This window comes from Orbicella faveolata, unplaced genomic scaffold, assembly GCF_042242905.1.
Source record: "Orbicella faveolata isolate gen_17 unplaced genomic scaffold, um_ofav_v1 contig_24, whole genome shotgun sequence".
In the NCBI taxonomy this organism is placed as follows: domain Eukaryota; kingdom Metazoa; phylum Cnidaria; class Anthozoa; order Scleractinia; family Merulinidae; genus Orbicella; species Orbicella faveolata.
This window is the reverse complement of record NW_028301552.1, coordinates 9,144,011-9,168,104: the sequence shown is the minus strand read 5'-3', so window position 1 is coordinate 9,168,104 and position 24,094 is coordinate 9,144,011. Positions and strand designations below refer to the sequence as shown.

At 38.5% G+C, this 24,094-nt stretch overlaps 2 protein-coding genes across 4 annotated transcripts; one reads left to right on the top strand and one right to left on the bottom strand.

Moving 5' to 3' along the window:
* Positions 1-1,912: 1,912 nt before the first annotated feature.
* On the top strand, positions 1,913-19,680 carry LOC110052663 (uncharacterized). Of its 3 annotated transcripts, none has more exons than XM_089292482.1 (6): positions 1,913-1,937; positions 13,004-13,169; positions 13,303-13,375; positions 13,456-13,940; positions 15,137-15,199; positions 16,514-19,680. In XM_089292482.1, the coding sequence occupies exons 2-6, from the start codon at positions 13,101-13,103 to the stop codon at positions 16,631-16,633; spliced, it is 810 nt and encodes a 269-aa protein (XP_089148608.1). In that variant the 5' UTR covers positions 1,913-1,937; positions 13,004-13,100; the 3' UTR covers positions 16,634-19,680. The 3 variants fall into 3 exon arrangements, with proteins under 3 accessions (XP_089148608.1, XP_020614468.1, XP_020614467.1); XM_020758809.2 differs by lacking the exon at positions 1,913-1,937 and adding an exon at positions 4,706-4,807; XM_020758808.2 differs by lacking the exon at positions 1,913-1,937 and adding an exon at positions 11,782-11,889.
* Positions 19,540-24,065, bottom strand: LOC110052658 (uncharacterized). The gene is made up of 3 exons (XM_020758801.2): positions 23,928-24,065; positions 20,875-22,529; positions 19,540-20,128 (listed from the first exon to the last, which is right to left on the bottom strand). Exons 2-3 carry the CDS (start codon positions 22,510-22,512, stop codon positions 19,913-19,915), a joined length of 1,854 nt encoding a protein of 617 aa, XP_020614460.1. The 5' UTR covers positions 22,513-22,529; positions 23,928-24,065; the 3' UTR covers positions 19,540-19,912.
* Positions 24,066-24,094: the final 29 nt, after the last annotated feature.

Sequence of the window (24,094 nt, the reverse complement as noted above, 5' to 3'; positions counted from 1 at the left end):
CTAGGTAACCACCACTAAACGAAGCCAAGCATCTGTGTGGCAATCAATGATGAAAATAACCTAACTCTCAAAATATCAATTCTCTTAGCTTTACAGTACAGCTACCTCTACTTGCGGAGAATTTCGCGGATCATCAGGAAAGTGCATATGACGAACATCTCCGAAGTACATTGATACGGCCGGTTCATTCTCATCACCTAATTGCGAGAATCTGTATTGAATGAGTAAAGAGAAACTATTACTTGAACAACTGGAATGGAGAAATGGGAAACTTAACTTATTTGAAATCTAAGAATTTTAACTGAAAGCCATTAAAAGGCTCTATATGACTACTAAATTGTTCGTCAACTAATTCAGTTCCATTTACTATACTTTTTCGAGCTAACTAGCAGCAGCTGCAAAGTGAGTTTTAGCCGGAAACTCAACATTTCCTGCCGTAAAATCACAATGCCAGAGTCGTTAAAATTATTGCTCATTTGTTTACAACGGAAGCCCGATTATCTGTGTTTTTGTTTCAAGCTCCCTGTTGAAAAAAGTCACGCAAATTATAGATGTTTTACATGGCTTTGACAAAAGTGCAAAATATATATATATATATTATATTATATATATATATATATATATATATATATATATATATATATATATATATATATATATATATATATATATATATATTGTTTTCTATTTTCATTTTAGTTTCAGAAAATAAGCTTTCCCTTTGCAAAAATCACTCACGGACCAGATTTATTCGTCTCTTTCCCAAAGCCTCGGGTAAACGTAACTGAGACCTGGGGAGGGAAAAGCCTTGAGATCAACCAGTTTTCATTGGTGATTTTTATTCTTTGCGTTTAAAATTTGGTAACGTAAAATTTTCTACTTTTTTTGTGATTCAATATCTCTACAAATAAGGCTAATAGCAGTGAATAATTAGCATTAAGTTATTTTTCTTGTTGAAAAAATTGACTTGGCCAAGTATGATTGATGCGCAGCATGTACAATATTTCAAAAGACAATTCTGAACAGAATTCTAAACACTCCTGAGTATTTTGACAACATGTGTAAGGTAAGAAGTTGAATCTAATTTTTTTTTACTTTTAAATTTATCAGTGTTTGGCGGAGTCTACTCTTGCCATGTTTAATCATCTCCATAAAGGAAAAGAACGAAATCAGAAAGTCATAGACTTAATCACAACTAGTCTTCGTATCCGCCCAATCAGGGTTTATTTTTGTCTTTCCGGCCCAAAAAGGTTAAGCAGATGACAAAACAGTCTTAGTTTCATCATTGCAGAAAAGCCATGCATCTCCACGTAAGGTATATACGGGGCTGAAATAATAATAAAAAAAACGATAGACAGAAGACAAGATATATATTCCAAGACTTTCTGTTTTTGATTTAAATAGCCCAGGGTCATATTTTTGTTACTATGAAAACTTCCTTTTCCGCGAACTAATTAATTTAATTTCACGTCGCGTATCCAAAGCAGTCACGGAAAGACTTTTGTCTCCTCGAACAACACAACACAAAGTTTGTGTGGTCTACAGCCGGGAGACTTTATTGCAGCCATAATAGTGCGAGAGAAGCGAATTCGTATTTCGGCAAATTTTCCTCTGGCTTCGTCGTCTGGGAATATCTAGAACCTTCGGGGATGACACTACAAACAATACTGTTATCACTGAGTTATCGCTCTGAATTATGCTATTAAGATGGAAATATTACGGCGGTGATTGGTCGCAGTGTTGAAATAATGGCCATGTGTATTTACATTCATATTTAAAACACCGCTTTATTTGCTTTACGAAAGCGATATTTGTCAAGAGAACTAAATTAAAATTGAAACTTTTCACAGACTTCCTAATTTTAATCAACGACTAGGGGAAGCGAGGAGCTCTCGAGAATTTTCCTTTCCGGCTCAACCTTTCTCACTGAACAAACCGTGAGTATTTTTAACGTTTATATTCACTAAAATTCCTCCGCTAAATCATCTCGGACAATACACCCAGAACAGTTTTCCTTCTTGATTCGTGTGAGCCGTAACCGATGTACCTAACGGTCTGAATAATGCATCACTTTGTAAGGGGAGGAATATTTTCCGCAAAAGCTTTTCTCGCCCATACTCTGTTCTTTTGTGTGTTTCGCCGCGATGTTGTCTCCTTGCCGACTCACGTGGAAATATAACAGAACAAGATTAATTTTACAGACTTTACCCGAAGAAATTCAGTAAATTAGTTTGCAAACTTTATCACATCTGGGCGAACTTGAATGAATGAAATAGTTTTCGAAGGACTATTGTTATAATAGCATATTATATAGGTAGGAACGATAAGATACAGGGACCGCTTAAGCCCGGATAAATAGGGAAAAAATGTCTTCTTTTTTTCATGATGCTACAACTGTATCAACAGCAAAAATACTGCCAAAGCAACGCTTATCAATTAATATTTTATTCCTTCCAAGATAACAAAATATTTATTTACCTTGAGGTTTGTTTGTTAATTCAAATATATTTAAATTTTACTCTTAATAAAACCCGAGTTTAACCGCACCTAGTTATAAGACAACCAATATTATGACTATTCTTTTTACTAGCTGGATTTTAATGATAACGCTGAGGAAATTCAGTGAGAGCATTTGTTCGTGGCTTTTCACTTGAGGTGTAACGCGTCGACGAAGGAAGCAAAGTGTATTACGCAACTATAAAGGTTTCAAGATAGTCTTCTGACAAAATATCGGCAGCTTTTGAGACAATCCCTTAGTCTTCAAGTAATTTATTCATTTCGCAGCTTTTAGCCCATTAAAAAACCTGAAACTGGAGCAGTTTGGGGTCGGTAATCACACACGAATAATGCTTCTGATCTTATATAGGCGTGGTTCCACTTTGTTAGTGAACTTGCATGTAAGAATAGTCTAAATAGAACGATTTTAAAGCACACCAAGACCCAAGATAATCAAATTTAGTTCAGTGGTGTTTTCCTGCACACCCTCTTTTTCTATAAGGATATTGCTTTCCTAGCATGGCCCAGTCTGAACGTAGTCTCCTCAACTAACTATGGTCTAAATAAAAGGAATACAAAGTGGATGCCGTCAGATTATCTGTCCTATCACGACATTGTTGGCGTTGAAGTAATTTTGAAGCCAGACTACAGAAAAAAATTAAAATAACACCGTTTTGGAGCCAGACTTCATAACACAAAACGTCTTGCAGAAAATTCGTTAGCATCGAATATAAAGCTAGTACCGACTGTGTTGTTTTTTGGCTATTTTTGCCGCTTAGAGAAAGGAAGGATTCTATACGGTTTAGTTAGAAACAAATAATTGTATTATATTTACAAATTTTCAACGCACAAAATTAGATTCTTTTCAAAATCTCAGCCTCGGGCTTGTTCTTAAGATATTCTTAAAACTTCGCAAATTTTAACCTCGATATTCTTATAAAATATATTCAAATAACAAAAAGACTGTAAAACGTTGGAGCAATCTCAATCGAGTGCAAATATATAGAGGCATGCTGTTGATCAGCGACAGTTCACAGAATTACGCGTCTGTTTTCACCTACAGCCGCCGCCTGATGTTAAATAATTTCATTTAATTAATTTACTGAATGCTTCATCATCGATCGCTCGGTCAGTTAGTTAGATTGTCTACAGTCGAAGCTTCACTGACGGCCACCTCTCCGCTAAGGTCATTTTTTCTGTTCCGGCGGACAGTCCATACCTTCACTCATATTTTAACCTCTCCACAACGGTAACGGCCATTGAGGCCCATCACATTTACCAAAATAACCTCTTGAAAACGCCCAGTTAATCAACGTCTGAGGAACAGGTTTGTACAAATCCCTTTTTCTTCTAGAAGGTCACAAAGTTTGATCCATACCGCGCGTTCTTGGTATATCTGTTTCTGTTTGGCTAATGTTTTATCGATATATTTTGATTGTGCTACGTATTTACATGCTACAATAAGCATCTTTCAAGGATAAAAACGTTGCACCCCGGAAAAAAAAATTGGAGTCATATTACACTCCTACCTCCCCGTAATGGCCACCTCTCTACAACGGCCACTTCGTAGAGAAGTTGGACGGTGTAAGTTGAATCTGACTCGGCAAATACCTAGTTACCCAGTTTTTGTAACGCACGAGTACTTGTCGGTGTATGAAGAGATTGTCCAGCGCGGGAAACCGAAATAAGCTTGGATACACCTCATTTGTCAAAAGAGTCAATTCTGTCTTCTGATTCGCTGATTTAATGCCATGTAACACCTCGAAAACGAAGTTAAATTGTACACGGCCGAGTAAATAGCTTCTTTCTCGTAAAAAGCTGTATTTTGGATGAGTATTTCGCTTCTAGTGCTATAGCCAGGATGGTTTTTGATAAATTCGAGAGATTCAAAATATGGCGTGACAGTTAAAACGATCTGCTGGGTGGGGCATGGTCTTGAATGAAGCAATATTACAGGACCCTTCAGGGAGCATCACAGGTTTTCGTGTATTTTACAAACCAAAGACGTCAACACTTCGTTTAATTCCTCGCTTGAAAACAAAGCCTACCAAAATAATTCTTAGCATGCTTTTCTTTCCTCATGTGCTTTCCGTGCGCGTTTCCCCGGATTAGGCTGGTGTCAATTATATCTGTATTGTGTTTTCATTTAAACGGCTCGTATATCATTTACGATAAAACCCTATCCTATCAATCTGTTACACTATTTTTACGGTAGCCCTGATTGACCCACTACTATCGCTTTCGATTCCTGTCCTGGAGGGACGCATTCCACTTCTTTGTTACCTTTTCGAAGAGCCTTCTGGATTCCAAGGTAACGATCATTTCTACATTTCCTACCCAGTTTTCCTCAGAATTTAGCAAATCTCTTTAGAAATCGGGGAGTATTCGATCTCTGTGCGCGGTATTAGCTCGGAACATTTATACCTGCTTATACAGCACATATCTTTCGTGACATGCCAATTTTAGGTCTTGTATTCGACTCTTCAATATTTTGCAGTACACTGTGGAGCATTAAAAAAATCACGTTTGTTGGAACGTAAGACCAACAAACAAATAACTACAATCATTTCAAAGGCTTTTCTTACATTTAAATGCCCTGTGTTCCGGTAAGTATCAGGTCTATGTCTGGGGCAAGGAGAATTTGTTCGAATTAGCAACTTGGCAGCCTAAAATTTGCTCCACTTATTATTGCTCTCTGTTTTCAAAACAGTAGCTACGGTCATAAATAGAAAGAGGAAAAAACATCCCTGACTTCGAAGATGGAAAAATCTACTAGAAATTCCATTAATTCAGATCACAAGGTACTTAAAGTTTGCAAGTAGAGTACTTTAACTTTTGTACCCACGCTATCGTCATAAGATTCACCACGCGCCCGTGCTTTGTTTGGCCATTGACCTTTGAATGCCCCGCTTTCTCCGATCGCAAAAGAGACCGCGGATTGTGCGGTTTTCCTCCCTCCACAAAAACCAACATTTTTTTATTCCAAATTGGTCTGAAAGCAGTGGACAAAGAGTGATTGTGCCACTACTAAATGGCGCAGATCCCACTTATTTATTTTATTTTATTTATTTATTTGCCGTAAAGAAATCGATCACCGGCATGGCCGATAGAGATCTCGTTGTCACAAGCATAACTTGCATATTATTTACCGTGCTCTCGTTTTTCACCTGCAAGAAACAAAACTGTGAAAACAGATCTCAAGTTATTTCTCTCCGAGATGCTGGGGGTCTCTGCTGCGCCAAACAGCGGGGCTCATGCCGTTGTTAGGATTAAAGCTGACGATACCAGTTGATGGCCTTTCGGCAGAAAGTAGTACACGTTCCACGGACCCGTTCCACGCACGTCTCGCTTTAACCACGCGAGTTGCCAGGGAAGCCCGTCTGAACAAACACTGTTAATTATACGAACATATTTAATTTATGACTTGTCCTTCAGTTTAAATGGTTGTGGTTTCGTGACAAAGGGATGGGAAAATACGGCAGCCCTTGGTAGGTTTTGTTGTGAAACACATTTCGGCACCTCACCCGCTTCAAACCCCGAATTCTCATCAGCGTTTTCCGCAGTCATAATTGGTAAGTTAATGTTTTACTTTGGCGAATTTCCGATCCCTGATGTTATTTTTCGTCCATTGACCAATCCGGAAAATTTCAAACGTTGCATGTCTGGTTATAAATTAGTCATTTTGTGAATTCAGTTATGAAAACCCGCTACCGAGTTATGTTAAGTTACCTTTTGTAAATTCACCTTCTTTTCGTTTTCGTTTGATTTTAAAATGCATCTGTTTTGGTATTTATTTACTATATGTATAAGCCCTGGTTGTAGATATTCCTGAAGACTAACTACATTCTACAATATCAACGACGTTATTGTAAGACCTTGTTAACTGTGATCTTGGAACTGGCGGCCAAAGACGCCTAAAATTAATTTGCTAAAATTAATTGTTGAGCTCGCGCCAAATAATAAGAAAAACAGCGAGTTCGTTTTCTTTTCCAGTCCGGAATAGCAAATATTTTATAGGTGTATCGAATTTTTTCAGTCATAATTTAATTTGAGATCTCAAAACCTTGCAAAGCTTGGGATTAAATTCAAACTTTTCAGTGATGCCCGCGAATTGCATGTCACTGAATCACAACACAAGGGTCATTAGCAATTTTATTTATCTATTTATTTATTTATTTATTTATTTATTTATTTATTTATTTATTACGGAGGAGACAATTCAAGGCAAATGTTACTTTTTTCTTCCATTCCCCGCACTTCTTAAAGTTGGTGTTCTTTTTCATATCGAATGAATCGATCAATCCATCTCTTAGTTCCTCTTCCGAACCTTCTAGTTCTTCAGTCATCAGACGGGTTTTCAGTTTTCATTCGGTTTCAATTATGCTAAATGAAATACCAGACATCAGACCCAGTGGTCATAGAAATCAGAAATTATGGCTCAGTGAACAAACAAACGGACATGTAAACACAAATTAAAGACAAGAAACCCGCTCGTTTGGGGTGAAATCTTTACTCTACGCGAATCCAATTATGTAGAATTTTTCGTTGGAATCAGAATTAGAAGGTTTGAGCTAGGTCGGTATCATCACTCGCCATATTTAAATTTTTAGTCCATTTTAACATATTCAGTCTATAGTTTCTATCCGTGATTATCTCGTCAAGTATATCACAATTTCCGCTGAAAACCCGTTGAAGCACCTTGTGTTAGGTAAATAATAAAGAGGCAATTAGACAAAAACTAACATCACAAATAAAAGTGTGTCCTTCAGCCAGGTTTCTCATAATGTCTCTGATTTATCACTGGAGTGCTATCAACTTTTCGATATTGCTTCCGATTTTCCTGTCTTCAATTCAGTTATCATGACCACGAAAATAAAACGGCAAGAACCATTTTAAACTCACTTTGCTTTTAAGAACAAACAAATTTTAGACTCAGTTAAAATAGAAGTCTATTCGAATTTTATTATCTATTTAAGCGCTCGGGAATTGAATTCGACCGAATTCGTACAAGGGTCGCTATGCTATTCGCTGACATAATTTTATATTTATGATCTGGTTGTATTTACGAGAGACCCGTGCAAATACAAATCAAAAATATTTCAGTAGTCACGGTATAAAGCCACAATTCTATGCTTTAGTCTGTTTTTAAATATATTTCTTTAATTCAGCTTCGTTCTATTTATTTTTAATGATGTTTTTATTGGCGATTCCTCGAGGGCATATGCATTGCAAAAACGGATCTTCTCAATTAAAGTCGAATTTCAACTCCTTATCTCGTAAACGCAGCAACGAAATCAATGTTATAGTAACTGCCTTCCAGGCTTGTTTTCATTTTCTCCAACACCCCACGTTACTGCAAGCAAAATATCAACCAGAAACTAATTAAGGAAAGTTTGTTTCTGAATTGAAAATAGCTCGAAAATTATTTAAAAAGTTTAAGACTATTAGAATGCCCTTTGGGAAGTACGGAAAATGCTTTTTATTAAGTTACCGGCGTTGAGGCTGAAAGAATAGGTTCTTTTACATAAATGTCCAGGTGATGGAGTAAAAAGCAAACTTCACCTTGGCTAAAAGCTGACTCACTATAATCACTATACCCACCTTTACTAATTAGACGTCTTATCTAGTTTCTCGCTCGATTTCTATCAAAATCAGAAACAGACATTATGGAAATACATAACAGCGCAAAGTATTTGAAAATGTCAAAATAATCGAGGACGGTTAAGAGGGGCGGTGCCCTTCTAAAGCAACAAGCTGGGTTGTTTGTTTATTTTCTCTCATATCTCGCGGTTGCTTCGACCACTGCTTTTTCGCGACAGAAGGATTTAATAGAGAAAAGCTCTGGGATGATTGGCTGGGGAAAGAAATGTCCTGGTCAGGAGTTTTAAAAGCAAGTTAAGCTCAAGAACAGGAAAACTGAAACAAGCTGTACTTGAATTACTTCAACGTAAAGTTTTTTGACTTTTCGTTTGAGATTACTTTAGGTTTAGGACAATCACAAAACCCACACTAGTTACTGGTGGTAAATTAGGAAGAGAAACACCACATCAAGCTCACCGTGTAGTTTTATGACTGGCGTTCGCCTAGATCCAGTACGGCCTTTTCTCAGGCCATCATGGTCGATTCATTTCAGTGACGTATCCGAGACGAGCGGCCGCGACAAAATATCGATGTCGAGGCTTAGGATTCAGGCTAGACCATAACCACACAACTTCTTGCGTTTAACTTATCACGTGCACCACCATTAATTTGCTTTCGTTCTTCACCGAACAAAGTTCTTCAGGTGTGATCATATCAGCCGGTATAAATCGTCACTGTATCGGCTGTCTGTTTCAGTTGTAGGGCGTCCTGTGTGCAGCTATTTGTACCGAGGTTTAATTTAATTTAATTTTAATTTATTGCGCACGACCCCATAAGCTACTGAGCTTTAATCATAGGCGTGTCTTAAATAAAGGTTGTCTGTCTATCTGTCTCTCTCTCTGTCTCTCTCTGTCTCTGTCTCTCTGTCTCTCTGTCTCTGTCTCTGTCTCTCTCTGTCTGTCTATTGAAAATTCCCGAGCTGTGTTTGGTCCTCTTTTTTTCTCAAGACGTCACAGCAGCCATATTGGTATTCCAAAACAATGAAACAGCGGCCATGTTGGTGTACCAAACCAATCAAAGTTGACCTTTTTTCTCATGTAAACCCTTCCTTTTGTTCCAATAAATTTACACGGGTGCTTGCCACGGGAGTGAAAACGCTCTATTAGGAAAATAAATTAAACAAAGCTAAATTTTTTTTAATTAAAATTTTAGGAACTCGTGTGTTGTATGCAGTCAGATGACCCTAGCTTTGTGGACAGTCCCAAGCTATAAACGGATCGATTACCTGCCTTTGCTCCAGTGGAATATTCCTTGAACATTTTTCATTCCTTGAGGGGAAAAAAGTTAAAAACTATAAATTGTGTTTTCGGTTCTGTTTGGTTAGGCCACTGGGAAGATTTCAATTTTTTTTTTTTCGGATTGTTTGGAGCGCCGCCGAGAATTCAAAACAGCTGTAACTCTTCAACACAGTATGAAATTTGTTTTTTCAAGCGAGTATCTGTCAGCGCTTGGTGTAGATCTGTTATCTTTGCTCACAAGACATGTTCGTGAAGTATCAAGTACAATATATATATATATATATAGTTTACACATCATGAATTCATAAAGAGATGGAGGCTGAACGATGTTCTGACACTGTTTTCGGAGCACTGTCCGATCAGGCTTAGAGCTCGATTTGGAGGTGAGATTCACTATCAGTGATCCGACACAAATTGATAATATGCCATGTTTAATGATGTCATGTACCTTAATTTAATACATACACCACATTACACTTTCATTTTGCTTTCGATGACGGAGAATTCGTCATAATCTCCGCTCATGGTGGTGAAGAATGAAAAACAAGGATAAAACCACCTAAAAAGGCGAGCAGAATCTACCAGGAACACAGCCATGCAAGGCAAACAAAGGGCATAATTTAGTGTAGACAGTGTGCATTTTGCATGTGGTGCAATCAGACTGATCTTCAGGCTATTTCTTCAGCACTGGAGATGTTTTAGGATCTTTTAGGTCGACATTCCAACACGGGGGCTTGTTTCACTAATTTTTTAATTGCATTCGTTAGATTCATATCAAAACCCCTATAAGTTACAATAATTTTCAGCCGGGAGTATTACCCTACGCTTGGGGTACCCGTATCTTGTCACGGTTTGTCCCGTTCCGCTGATTGGCCAGAAAAATATTTTTCTGGCCAATCAGCGGGACGGGATTCGAACACTTCTGGAACTGGTTCGGTAAGAATAACTGCCCAGGGGCTTGTCCGCTCTTGAAGTAAACTTTCGCCTGAAAATATCGCTCGCCCGAAAATATCGCATCGTTCCGACTAGTAGTCCCTGGGTCTCCGAGGATGAAGTTTAATAAACATGAGAAGAATTGCAGGCACGGAGTAACTGAAATCTTCGAAAGTTTTTAGGCTCGACTGTGCGAAATATGAATAGCTGACCAGGTAGTAATTACATCGTCGTAGAATCGAGTCTAGATTAAACAAAAAAATTGCTTGTTTCCAGCCCAGTGCTATACGACTGAGATCTATTAATGACTGCCCGTTTCAGTATGGACATACAGTATGCCCCAAGACTGGCCTCAATTAAAGGCACACCTTCTCTAAACAGAGCGCTATTTATAGTTGTTACTATTCGGTCAGAGTTCGTTTATAAAGCAGACTGTTGGGACAGATCTGTAGTATGTTAATTGGTTGGTTAAAATAAACATGTATATCTCTCAAGTACTCTGTATCCACCTGCCTATCTATCGTACAATACACCGATACACTGACTTGCTGTTCGTAAAAAGACTTTAAAAAAATCTTGAAATGTACCTTTTTGAACGACAGCTTTTCGTTTGGAACCAGTACCAAAAGTGTTATATCAGTTTCCTCGAGCGACTTCAAGGATCTTCTTGGTACAAAACCGAATTCAAGGACCGGATCTGTTTTGCCATATGCTCTGCTACTGATCTCCATAATTTTTGATAGTTCTAAATGCTAACAAAAGTTTTTGTTTTCTTAATGTACTTCGTCCTTCCCCGAAAATGCCCGAAAATATGAAAAAACAGAAGAAAAAATTCTGCACTTATTAGTTAATCAAATTTACTGTTAACGAGATGCGTCTGACATTTGTTTCGCGTGACCAAATTTTGTCCAGCATCATGTACACCTAGCAGAGAGTACGGTATAATATTTCAGTCACATTTGTGACTGAAAAAGTACAGATGGCAAAACTAAACCACGAAGGCAAGTCCCTTATCACTGAAACAAGAACGCCGGACACGTACACGAGACGAGCGGAAATTGCGCGTTCTCTGCGCAGCTTTCAAAATTATCATCGTACCGTGATCTCTTTTGTTGGCTCCCGCCCCCACTGCCACACTGAAGTGGTCTCTTTTGTTTTGGAGACCATTTTTCAATAAAGCCTGGATAAAGCAGGGATTTAGGTCCAGGTCATGTCATTGAAAATTCAATATATGCGCTTCACAAAAGCTGCCGTATCGTGCCTAAACTTGTGGGAATATAGAATGTCTGATATGTGTAGGTAAGTTGATACCATTACTCAATTGTACTTTTTGCTATTTATGATAATCGCGGGGGTGATGGCTCGCGCGGCCGGCTGTCATGTCACTGGCTTTCACCGGCTGTACTGTCAGTGCAGTGAATGGGCTGTCTTCACGGCCAGTAGCCAATCAGATCGCTCCAATTCAGTCCCAAGAGCTTTATTTAGTTCCCTAGTGTTCATTTACGTCGCTTTGCAAACTCAAACTGGAAGCTGTAACGTACCATGAAACCTACACGGTAGATTTTCCGGGATTCGCTTCAAGGTATTCCTTTTATTACGACTTTTCTCGTTATCCCGTTGTGCACACTTGATATCAGAAGCTCTTTGACTCGCCTTAATGCTTCAAAACGTCGTTGAACATGTATAAATATGGTTGTGCTCGTACACACTTTGAGAATGAAATTTTCTTCTTTGCGGCATTATTTTGAAGCTTGACGTTCTTAGAATTATACGAGTTGTTGTATCTCTAGTATGTTTTGTTTCCACTCCTTGGTAGTGCTTAGTAAAATATAGCGAAAATGTAGCTTGCCGCAGGGGAGCGAAGGAGTAGAAACGAACACGCATTTCTTTGTCAACGGCACCTGGCCCTCATTGTGAGTTGGAAATGAGCTTACGTATTTCATAATTTTGCCGTCCGCTAGTTAAGTTAAACGAAGGCAGGGTTTTTGCTTGAATAGTTCAGTGTCTTACTCAGGGCTTAATATTTCAGCGTGGTCAAACGGTTGGTGTGTATTTTTAAGTTATCTTGAACATATTGTGGTGTTTCGCAGGGTACAACCACCCGTCCTTCCGCTGAATTTTTTATGCTCTTCCGAAATGTCCGACTTTTCTCGTTTAAAAAGAACGAGTTTGTCTGTCGTCTCCGTTTGAACCTTTGTAGGTCTCTCATGGATTAAGCGTTACTTGCGTCTCATGACATTTTCGTTTATTCCTCGAAATTTACCTTGCTTTATCGAGCCCTTGGAAGTAAAACGACAGCGAATCGAAGATGGGAGCTCGGTTAGATGCATGTACAATTTCGAATTGTGTGTTGTGTTTTCAGCACGTAAGCTTGTTAGCTCGTCGCTCTCATTTGAAGGTAAATTCTCTCTTTCAGACGAAGGGCCACTAATTATAATTTCACGTTGAACTAGATTTTTGAGGGGGATTATAATTTTACCGTGCAGCAAAACACGAATTCTAGCTGACATTTTTGACCTGTTTCTGTGATCGCTGCTCAACCGCAAGAACTGCATTTCAATGAGTTTCGGACCCTCGCTGAGTGTAATTGAAGAATTTGGAAGAACGTAGATTTTAAAGCATTAATGATTACGTTGTCTGAGAAATAAATTTTTATGCCGATATATTTTTGTTTTTTTTTCCTTTCTTTCGTGTAGGGCGCCGCGACGTCAACTTGACGCCACAGGAACTCGCGGGAAATACGTTCTTGTTCCCGCCATCCAACAGTTCACCCAGCGACTTATCAGCAAAGAAATGCTGAAATTTTTGGCTCTCAAGTTCAAGAACCAATCCATCAATGAAGTCAAGCCTTACGAGCCACAGGTAAAAGAGTTAACGATTCCTTTCTTCGCAATAACTCTAGTGTTGACACGAACTCATTTGTTCTTATAGCTGGTATCATAGACGCTGGGTAAGCGTAATTTTTAATTTTTTCTCGTTAATATATTTTTTTCAGGTATTTTTACCAGAAAGTTCCGACTTAGAGGAGAGTGCAGACGAAGATGACGAACTGAGGGAGATAAATGGAGGTAATCAAAAATTTGCTCTGTTTTATTCAGTCTCAACATCGATATCACTAATATTTGTCGTTTTAACTTGGCCCCATCAGCCGACAAAGCATTCCGCAACAATAACATACACGAGGAGTCTTTAAAGATCAAGTCATCTTTCGCAGGACAAGTTGAACATGAGGCGACAAAGGAGAATATCTACACAGCGAGAGACAACAGGGAAGAAAACAGAGGTTTTTTGCCGATAGAAATTCCCAGTAGAGAAAGCGGTGCCGCGGAAAAGCGAAAGTGGTCTCAAGTGAACACTCACAAGCTGCTTCAACAATTTGCATCTGGCAACGATAGTTCATCGAGTGACGATGAAATCAAAGAACTTTGTTCTAAAAAGAGTGGCCCGCTGGTGCTCAGCTCAAGTCCGCCTGGCAAAGTCACAATTTTATCAAAACATTCTGCTTTTTCTGCAAGAGTGAGGCCAACGACATACACAAGAGAGGGTCACTCGAGGAAAAAACACCGGGTCGTTTTCGCCGAAGATGATGGATTTTTCTCTAGGCCGTCATTAAACTTCGAGAAGATGCAACAGGTAAAGATTATCAGGCCTTCGTTTGGTCGAAACAATAACTTCCATTGTTTTAATATTTCTGCCTACTCGTGCATGTAAATGTGATATTGCCAGTGTTTATTCTGATGATTTACCTGCATGCAGTGTAAACACCACAACAATTATGACACCAAAAACCCGTTTGAAATGACCTACAATGAACTGCAGCTTCTTTTTGATGCAATTTGTTGAGAGGCGGCAATTCAACGCCCTGCCTTCGTTATTTCCAAAGACACTCGCGCAGAGTTGCGGTTGACTGCGTTGTTGCCACTGGCCTCGTAAGTTCTGTTTGTTTATGTTCCCGTAACGGGTAATCTGAGATATGCTGGCGTTACGTCTTGTGAAATTGAGAAATTCCTGTGCAAAGAACCTTTTGTGTTTCAATGTCAGGCTGATGCAATTTGCTGAAATTCTTTGTGTCAGGATTGATAAGAATCAAGGCTGATTGGCTGACAAATTGAATAGCAGATTTCAGTTGTGCTCATTAGTCATTAAATTATACAAAATCTCTAGTGTTGCATGAGAAGAAATAACCAAGAACTGTGTAACAACAAAAAAACTTTTTTGGTGGCTTATGATATCAAACTCAGAGATAACTAGTAAGGGCCCTTGTCTAAAGTGATAATACCTCTTACAGTCTGGAATTCCCTTTGTCCCAAAGTCATATGAGTTGAGTAGGCCAAATTTCAAGCCTGGAGTAACTGAATATTCTTTATTAGTAGACACTAATGGTAGTCCATCACAAACCAGATAGGTTCTTTACTGTCTGTCCACTGACAAAACATAATGACATGCATTGCCTTGAAAAATATATATGTAGTATGTCTTGTCCCCCCCCCCCCCCCCCCCCTCCTCCGCCGAAGGACACAAAGAGGATTGAGTGATTGTCTTGGTCCCCTTTCCTAAAAGAATAAAAAAGTCAAAAAACAGTGTCTGCCAGTGACAGTCACCTTGGCTGAAGGTGGTTGAGTATTTTTCCATGACCTTGGGTCATTAATTAAATACACCACATCTTCACACATGTCAACTGAAGTGTTCAACTATCCTTCAAGATGAACTTCAGTCTCAAGACAGAGAATAAGAAGAGCTTATGAAGTGACCAATTTTGATGGGTAGCAATGTGCTGTCAAGAGATGTATACAAGTTGTTTTTGATTAACTGAAATTCTCTGTTTCTAGAAATCGGTGCTAATAAAGAAGCATACACATGGCCTGTCGAGACCGAGACCAGTAAGAATAAGGGTAAGTTATGTGCTTGCTAACATGCTGTAAGAATAATTTTTCTGTGTATTGTCATCTGTCAAATCACAGATCCACCAGTAGGAAGGGTGTACTTGTGACAACATTGTGTGTGGTGCTGTACATGTTCTGAATAGCAATGAACGATTTTGTAATAGGCCTAGCGTTGGATCATTTTAATGTAAAAAATACACGCCAGATATGCAATGATCATTCTACAAAAAGTCTGGGTAAGATTCCATAAAATCCCATACTTAGTTGTACATGAAAGTTTGGGAGTCTTGTTGTCAGTATTCATGATGACTATTTTGTGTACATGTGGTGGATACCGTCATGGGTTTCATTAAGAACTAGGCAAATTGACCAGCTGCGAGGATGATTTTGCCTGCCTGGTTTGACCATCAAGAGGAAAGTTTTTCTTATAAAGTAGTTCAGTTCAAAAAGTTTTGCCCGCCTGTGAAAACCAGTTGACCTCTTGCTGAAACGTGTAATGAAGCCCCTGGGTACTATAAAAGAAATTGAAGTCGGGTATACATGGCTATATGGAAATCCTTCCAAGACCATGTATACATGTATGTAGAGATACAATTTAGACCCTAGCTATTTTATTCAGTCTATATATTTTTTTTATTTTTGTGGGTAATAATGGGTATACAGTGGTGACCCTTGACGTGACAGGTTTCCAGTTGAGTTTGTGTGAGGCTGTGTAAACGTAATGTTGTCAACTTTTCTCAGATTTTACCTACATGTAGTCAATGACACTTATACTATCATGTTGTGTTTACATAATCTGACACAAACACTTGAGTTACTTTGAGAGAAGTTCAAAGTACTTATTGTAAACCTTTGTATGCAGTTTGGAGTTGTTCAAGTGTTTGTGTCAGGCTGTTAACTGTAAACATGCATGCACTATTGTTATTATTATTATTTTTTGTAATTTCTAAAGTTATTGTGCCCATGGTGTCCCTAAAAAATGTAGTATACTGTTACCTTGAAGGACTGTTTGTGACAAATCTGAAAGTACACATCATTCTGTTAATATTAATGGATAGGACTTGTTACTCATCAGCAACGTGACCAGAGCTGCCATTAAGGGCCATAACCCGTAACACCTGTTACGGCTGAGTGTGCTTAATTTCCCCTCCATGCTACAGGTGAAATTGCCTGTTATTGAAAGAATTCACCCACAAAGTAACAAGTTTGCTGTGGGTGTGGAGAACAAGGGTACAGGTGACTCAAAACTAAACAACAGCCCCGATGACAATTCCCAGCTTGTTCTAAATAACCTTCCCTGTTTTCGTCTTGCGTTCCTTGCAGAGTATCTCCAGTGGTAGACATAGTCGGGGCTGTGACCCAGCTGTGTTGTCATTCAAGCCCATCCAGATGAACCCATCATTCAGTCTTGCACCAGTCGAAGAACCAGGCTTTGCCTATTAACATGTTTCAGCCGGCATGTTTCCACGCTGTTATTGGCTACATATTAGTACCTAACTCTGGAACCTTTTACAAGTCGTGTGCATCGCACACAGAACGTTAAAAAGGTAGATTACTTGGATACAAGTGAGATACCTTACAGGTCTTAACCCGCCTTATGTGTCATCACTGGTTGCCTACAAGTGGCAGAAGAGCCCAGAGGTTGTATCAAGTTGACATCAGTTAATTGAGCTTTGCATTTTGCAACTTTAGACTCAGAGTAAAGTTAGCTCTCATTTATTCTCGGTTTAATATATATGGTTGCTCAATTTTCGGAGCATTTAGATATGTATGTATAAATGAAAGTTTTCGTGCAATTGGTCATGTGCTGGTTACAATACCTTGTGATACCAACATAATTAACTCAGAAGATGGCCAAATGACTAGTAGGTCTTGTAGAGGTGACCAGCCACATTTTTCACAAGTTGAACATCTTGTGTCAGCGATTTATTTCATTCTGTTCATTGGTCACTCTTGACTAGCCAGGAGAAGTAGGAAGTTTCCATTAGGAAAGCAGTATTGTAGATGAACTTTTTACCAATTTTGATTGGTAACTTGTTGTCTGCTTCTGTGCTGCATCACTTCTGATGTCCAAAAATGCTCAAGATTATCTTTTGGTTTTTGCAGCATGCCTTTGTCTTGGGCTTACATTTGTTGTGATCTAAAATGATAGTGGGTGATTCTCGACAAAAGATCTGACAGGTTGATCCCACATGAAAACTTCTTCAACCATTTTACAACCCTTTGAGCCTTAGCAGTACTATTGATCAGCTTTTTGCTTCTCTTTAAATCGTCATTGGAAAGTCTTGCTTGTAGGTTACAATAATCTAGCAAGTGGTTGACAGAGAGAAAGAGAGAGAAATAATCTTGTGTTTGTTCTAACCAGTTCTGTGTCTTTTGAAAACTGTTGTACAGAAAAAGGGTGTAAGGGTCGATTCAGTACTAAACATGGCTAGTTTGGTGGCAGTGTTTTCTTATCTCAGATGAGGGAAGCAGGCTTCCGTCACCCTCTGTGTGGGATTGCTGATAACAATGGCAAGCTACCAATCAAGCTTTGTTGTATTGTTGGAATGCGTGAAGGAAGTATTTCTGATGACTGTCAAAAACTGTCATGAAATGCAGACTGAAAATTGTACAATGCTAGCTTTAGATCAGAGGGTGGTAGATTTTTCAATGATAGAATACACTTTTGAAGTGATAGTAACTCAGTGAAGAATGAGGGAGATTGTGATGGATATTGAAAAGTAAACTTGGAAAATGTAGGTCAAATTTCACGCCAGCTCAAGAGTACATGGCACATTCAATTTGATAGAAACCCAAGTTAATGTTTAAATGTGAATAAATAATTAATAAAACAACAAACAAGTAAACATACACTTTTTACCAGATTTAGCAGCTTGCAATCTCCCTCCGACTTCTGCTGTAATTTGTTAGCTTTAAACTACCATAAACATGTTAGCGTTTCCTTTCATCTGAACTCTTACAGTACTCACTTAAGTTTTAACACCTGTGTGGAGAGAGCAAAGATTTTCACCTTTAAAGTGGTATATAGCAGGATACAATGACCAGTATCAACTTATCTTGGGAATGTGTACATCACTTAGACTTCTATCCTGTGGTTGTAATTTTGTTAGATCTGAATTCTAATGTAAGTTTTTTTTTACTTGGATTCGATTGTTAAAAGCATGAGTAGTTGATCCATAACAATTGTAAGCCTGAATGTTGAAATCAATTTTGTAACTTTTCTTTGAGGTTTTCTGTTTATTTTTTGCTTTTATTTTCTGTTTTCCAGTTTTGATGTTGATCATGCCAAACTAAACAAAACATTTAGCAATGAGAAACACTTTTATACCAGAGAATTTCAAACCATGACCCTGTTTTGGTGTTGATCAGCTTTTGAGCAATCTGGTCTAGGGATGTAGTTTGTTTTCATCAGAACTAGCTTGTATTTTTGGTATTGAATAGTTTGGAGTTTCTCAGAAAGGGTCACTTGATAAGTGTTTGGTCACTGATTATTTTAAAGGTTCTGTGATTTTTTCCAACCATATCAACCATTTTTCATGAAATGATATGCACACTCATGTCTTGCTAGTCAAGTTTTCCCACATAAAATCTGATTTTAAAATCCAAGGGATTTCTCTCATGACTGCTTTATGTCGATAATGTAAATCTGACCGGGTGCATTTCATCATGTAAACCCATTGTTGTTTGGGGCATGTATATACTCCTATGTATATACTGCAACTATCTAAAGTTTGTTTATGTGTGCCTATAGACATGGAGATCTGACTTGGGTTGTTTGAAAGGTGGATAACGCTATCTATTGGAGACTTCACCATCCAGTGGATAACATGGCTTGTTTTGTGAACACTTGTCCACTGGATAGCAATTTATCTGGTGGATAGCGTTATCCATCTTTTGAACGACTGGGGCCTGACATTAGAGAGTGTTATAAGTCTTCACATTTTCTTTCTTACAGAATAGGTATGGAATTGTTTTGGCTTTTTCACTTTGGACACTTCATTAACCTATTACATTAAGTTTTCTTTAACATCAGGTCTATATTTTTCCAACCTTCCCTTTTTGATACAGTGTGGTATAAGCAAGCTGGATTTCCTTGCAGGCTCCTTTCCCAAATAGTGACTGGTTATTGAGCCCATGTAGCAAGGTGCACCCATAATTTCTTTCTTTTAAGTAAGGTCTTTTTCAAGTTTTGGTTAAGTGAAACAGCCATTACAACAAGGTCTTGTTAAATTGTCCTCTTTATCTGATAGTTTGTTGACTTGAAGACTTAATATTTATCTACTTAAGTATATTTATACAGATATTTTGTACATATGTATTTTATAACTACAAAAGAGTAAGTCAGATTATCTGAGAGTTTGAAACTTAGAAGAGTATTTATTCGGACTGAGACGTACATGTACATTGTTTGTTCATAACGCAACATAGAGTTCGGCAAGGGTGTGTTTTGTTTGCCTCTCAAACATTAATTAAAATGTGTTTTACAATACCTGTCTCATTGTGATCAATTCTTTAACGTGTATTTTCTTTCCTCTTTCATTTCCACTCTTAAAAACTAATTTCATCTTGGGCCGCATAAAATATGAGTTCCTCACACTTGGATAAAATTCTAAAATAGTCTTACCAAAGTTTACAGAATTAAAATAAAAATATGTCTTGAGCTCCTCACACTTTGATAAATTCTAAAATAGTCTTGCTAAAAACCGAACTGTCTAATCTTCATCGTTTCTTCTTCAAACGAGCAGGCTTGGCCTTAATGTCTTTGCATTTTGGTATGTGTCTTTCAGCTGTAGCAGGATTGAATTTCCTCTCGCAATGAGGGCATTGGACATAGTCTGGGTTTTCTGTTGGAGGCGGAGGTTCATTGCTCACTCCCTTTGCGTACCGGATAGCTTTGACAAAATTTTCATGCTGAGTTCTCCAGTCTGCTTTGGGCTGGAATGAAAATAAAATCAAGCTTAGTTTCTATTTTGGCATTGTCTCAGTTGGAGGGGTATACCCGGGAATAAAAGTCATGGACAGGTGTGAAGGATGATTGATTCTATGACACTGACAGATGATTTTTTGTTTATTAAGAAATTTTTTGTGCCAAGTTTTTTACCAGAACAATTTTCGGGGAGGATGGGGGTATATAGTGAGTCATAATAGATAATGAGGTTTGAGTAATTCAATTGCCTTGTGCTGGGATTCTTCTTTAATACCTTTAAGGTGGTTCATGTAAATTATGACCCTTAACATTTTCATCCTGTGTGCATTTTGGGGGATGGATGTAGGTGATGTGTTAATCTATTTGCAGTGTATTGACTGGTAAAGGTTAAGTCTGCATGTGAGCCAAGTGGCCCATCAGGGCGGGGCTTATCTCCAGTTTCATTAGCATGAAGTGACTAGGAATATTTCTAATACCCACTGCCTCCTTGAGGGGATGCTAGTCCATTGCAGGGTTACCTTCCACCACTAAATTTGCCGGTACACATTTATACACCAGGGTGGAGAAAAGAACTCAGAGAGTAAAGTGTATTGCCCAAGAACACAGCACGATCTCCCTGGCCAAGGCTCCAACCCAGACTGTTTGATCCGGAGGCGAGTGTGTTTATAACTGTGAGGCCACTGCACCTCCTCATAGTGTTTTGATAACAGCTATTAAAATCTAAGGGTGCAGGTAGTATGGAAATGCAACTTACCCTTTTCTTGGGTTCCTCCAGGTATTTTCCACTCTCTACATATTTCTCATGCTCAGTACCAACACTTCGGTGCTTTCTTGTGTCAAAAACCTTCCGTTTTGTGTTTGCAGTTTTTGCGCACACTTTTTCATGCTTGGCCAGCCTGTCTGGAGCAAAATTACGTCCACAGATAGAGCAGGGGGAGACAGCAAGCAAAACCTCATTAACATCCTTGGTTGCTTCATCATAGAAATTATTGTATGCATTGTCATGGATATTCTCGCTTTGATCAAGTTCGTCCTCCAGTGTCTGAGTAGGAGGGGGAGTTTCTTTTTTCACTGGTTGTTTGGTGGGTTTTGGCACCTTCTTTGAGACTGTTCTCTTGATCTGTTTAGAATCTTCAGCAGGATCATGTTGCTGAGGCAAGATGGCATGCTCCTCTAAACTGTGTTTTTCTGCCAACCATTTTTCATGCTCTTCCTTTTGCTGTTTCTCCTGTTCTTCCAGTTCTTTCCTCTGCTGTTTTAACTTATCAAGTCGCAATTGCTCCTCTTGTATCTTATTAAGAATTTCGTTCTCCCTTTGGGAAAGAGACAACTCTGATTTCTGTTTGTGTTTTTCCAGCCGCTCTGTTCTCTCTCTGTCCTGTTCCATCTGCCATGTTTGGAAGTCTGTCAGTTTACCATTATCAACATTATCTTGCTGATTCGTAGTTATTAATTTTTGCTTGCTTAGTTGCCTTTGCCTCAGAGCTTTTGCTTTTAGTTTACTTAGATTTGGAGGTACACTGCTATAATCTGTAAGGGTACTAAGGGCATCGTCGTAATCGCTGACAGATTCTTCAGCACTTGGGGATGGTAATGGAGCCTTTGATCGTTTTGTGTTTGGTTTACTCTCAATAGGAGGTACTGGCATGAATGGGCCAGAAGTCTCAAAATCTTCACCATCATCTTGTGCCAAAATGGAATGAGTTTCGTATCTTTTATTAGGAGTTGGTGGTTTTCTTCTTGTGACATCAGAGCCACGCTTGCTTACCGGAGGCAGAGGGTCTTGTTTATCAATACCCTTTGTCCTTTTCCTTACATTGACGCCAATGTGTCTTGTCTGAATCCTTGTTGAGTATTTTGAAGACAGTGGTTTTTGTGGTGACAGAGGTTCCTGTTTCAGACTAATTCTTCTCCCAGCCGGCATGTGTGTTTTTGAAAGTTGTTCACTTTTAACTATGCCTTGTGAAAATGTGTCCTGTTTTTGCTCCTTCACCTTTTTGAAATGTGATTCAATCGGGGGTAGCAGTTCAGGATTTTTCTGTCCTTTTCTCGTAGCTTCCATTGCTCTTCTCTCTGCAAAGAATTCTCGTACCATCCCTCCACCATTACTGCCTGGTTTTAGACTATTTTCTTGTTGAACAACTCGCAACTTATTGATCTTCTCTTCTCTTTCAAGTTGAAGTTTCTTGCTATAATCATTTCTGAGTAACTCCAGACGAGATAACTTCTTCTTTTTTGGGGCACTTCTATTGTGGTTCATGTTGTAATTTGCTTGAGAAATATTTGCCGAGACTGACTTCATAGTATCAGGGACATGGGAAGAAATCGCTGCATTGCTGTTGTACTGATGCAGTGACCGCGTTGGTGAGCTGTCATAAAGGATCTGCGCCATGAAGTTTCTCACTTAATCTATGGTAAAATTAGAATTAAAGGAATAATATTGTAAGAATCCTGAACAATGATACGTTTGAATGGCATTCAATTTCATCATACAGCCTCACCAAAAATTGCCTTGGCTGCCTTTGAAGACAAAGGAGAACAGAAGAGAGCTCAAGGGTGAGAGTGATCACAAGAGGCCCCATGTAGCTAATAGTTTTGGAGAAAGTTGTACACACCCCACTGGTGATTGAGAGGGCCATCATAAAATGATTACACTTCTTATCAGTAATGAGGTGCTACAAATTTATTTAATTTTTGGACAAATCTGTTAGTTATCAGTAAAGCCTCTGCAGATGATAAAATCCCTTAAATTAGTCGTAGATTCAAACTGTCAACAAAAGGAAGAACAGTGTCCCAGCAGATGGCACATGTCACAAAAATGTACTTTGAATTTGAAGTGTCCTTTTCCCATGTTTTGGTGGATCAATATTACCTTATGATGTGAACCTGTTGGACTGCTGTGTCCTTTGATAAAGTCTTTCATGTTAGAGATTTTCATCAACAGAAGTAACCTTACGTACTGTTTGAAAACCAGTCATATTTTCCAAAATTTGTAGTTGTTAGGTAAAGACAGTGGGTGTCGACACGCACATCACATCACTCAATTACACCGCACCAATAAATAAAAAGACGGACATTCTGAAGTGTCCCTGCGGTGTTTGTTTTCATAAACACTTCTTGTTTCTTGAGGCTCGAATAATTTCAACAAAATCAATGAACACAGGGATAGTATTTTGAATACCAAAAGTGTCAATAAAATATTTAATAATCAAGGATGGCTTCCGACATTTGTTGTAAACTACAACAATGATTTGCCGAGTGTACGTGCTTCAAATCATTTGTGATCAGGCAATGTTTCGGAACAGTGAATCTGCTGGGCTTCTTCAAAATGGCACTTGATTAATCGATAGCAGTGGATGAAATCCTCAGTTTAAAATACTGAAATGTCGAATCAGTACAGGTACAACATGAATTCACTGAACCTAGAATGTCTGTACACATTTCAGATCTTGCGGGTAAATAAAACCAAAGTAAAAAGTACAGTTTGTGGCACGTGTGAAACACATTTTCTGTGATTTGTCTTTTTAATTCTAAAGCGTTCTCTTTTACGGAATCGTAAGCTGTATTCACGTTTACTCGAAGACTTTTTATGAGTCTGAAAATTTAGCACACGATAAAACAATCGTTAAGAATATAGACGTAAAGAAAAATCGACTTTTGTTAAGTTGCGCTGTATTGTTCATGCACTGGCGATCCGAGAGGCCAGGGAGAAATCACGAAACTAAGCCCATTTTTTAAAAAAAAGAATTCGACGCAAGTTTTCCTTTTCTTGTTTGAAACGAGTTAAAACGTGTGACAGATACCCACCTCCAAGCACAGATTGTTTTCTCTTTCGGTAGTTTCCAAACCTGTTAGCGAATTTCCACGACGGTCTGATCGTAAGTACATTATTCTTACATGTTTAGTGAATTATTTTTACATCCGATTGGCGTTGCTATGTAAATAAGATACTCGTTGCTATGATCGTTCTTGGT

Bases quoted from the DNA above. Each gene is read 5' to 3' on its own strand.
- LOC110052658 (XM_020758801.2), bottom strand. From the start codon at position 22,512: ATGGCGCAGATCCTTTATGACAGCTCACCAACGCGGTCACTGCATCAG. The intron at 20,129-20,874 runs GTAAGTTGCATT...TTTTCATTCCAG, and splicing joins TGGAGGAACCCAAGAAAAGG to CCCAAAGCAGACTGGAGAAC.
- LOC110052663 (XM_089292482.1), top strand. From the start codon at position 13,101: ATGCTGAAATTTTTGGCTCTCAAGTTCAAGAACCAATCCATCAATGAA. The intron at 13,941-15,136 runs GTAAAGATTATC...CTCTGTTTCTAG, and splicing joins ACTTCGAGAAGATGCAACAG to AAATCGGTGCTAATAAAGAA. The intron at 15,200-16,513 runs GTAAGTTATGTG...CGTTCCTTGCAG, and splicing joins CGAGACCAGTAAGAATAAGG to AGTATCTCCAGTGGTAGACA.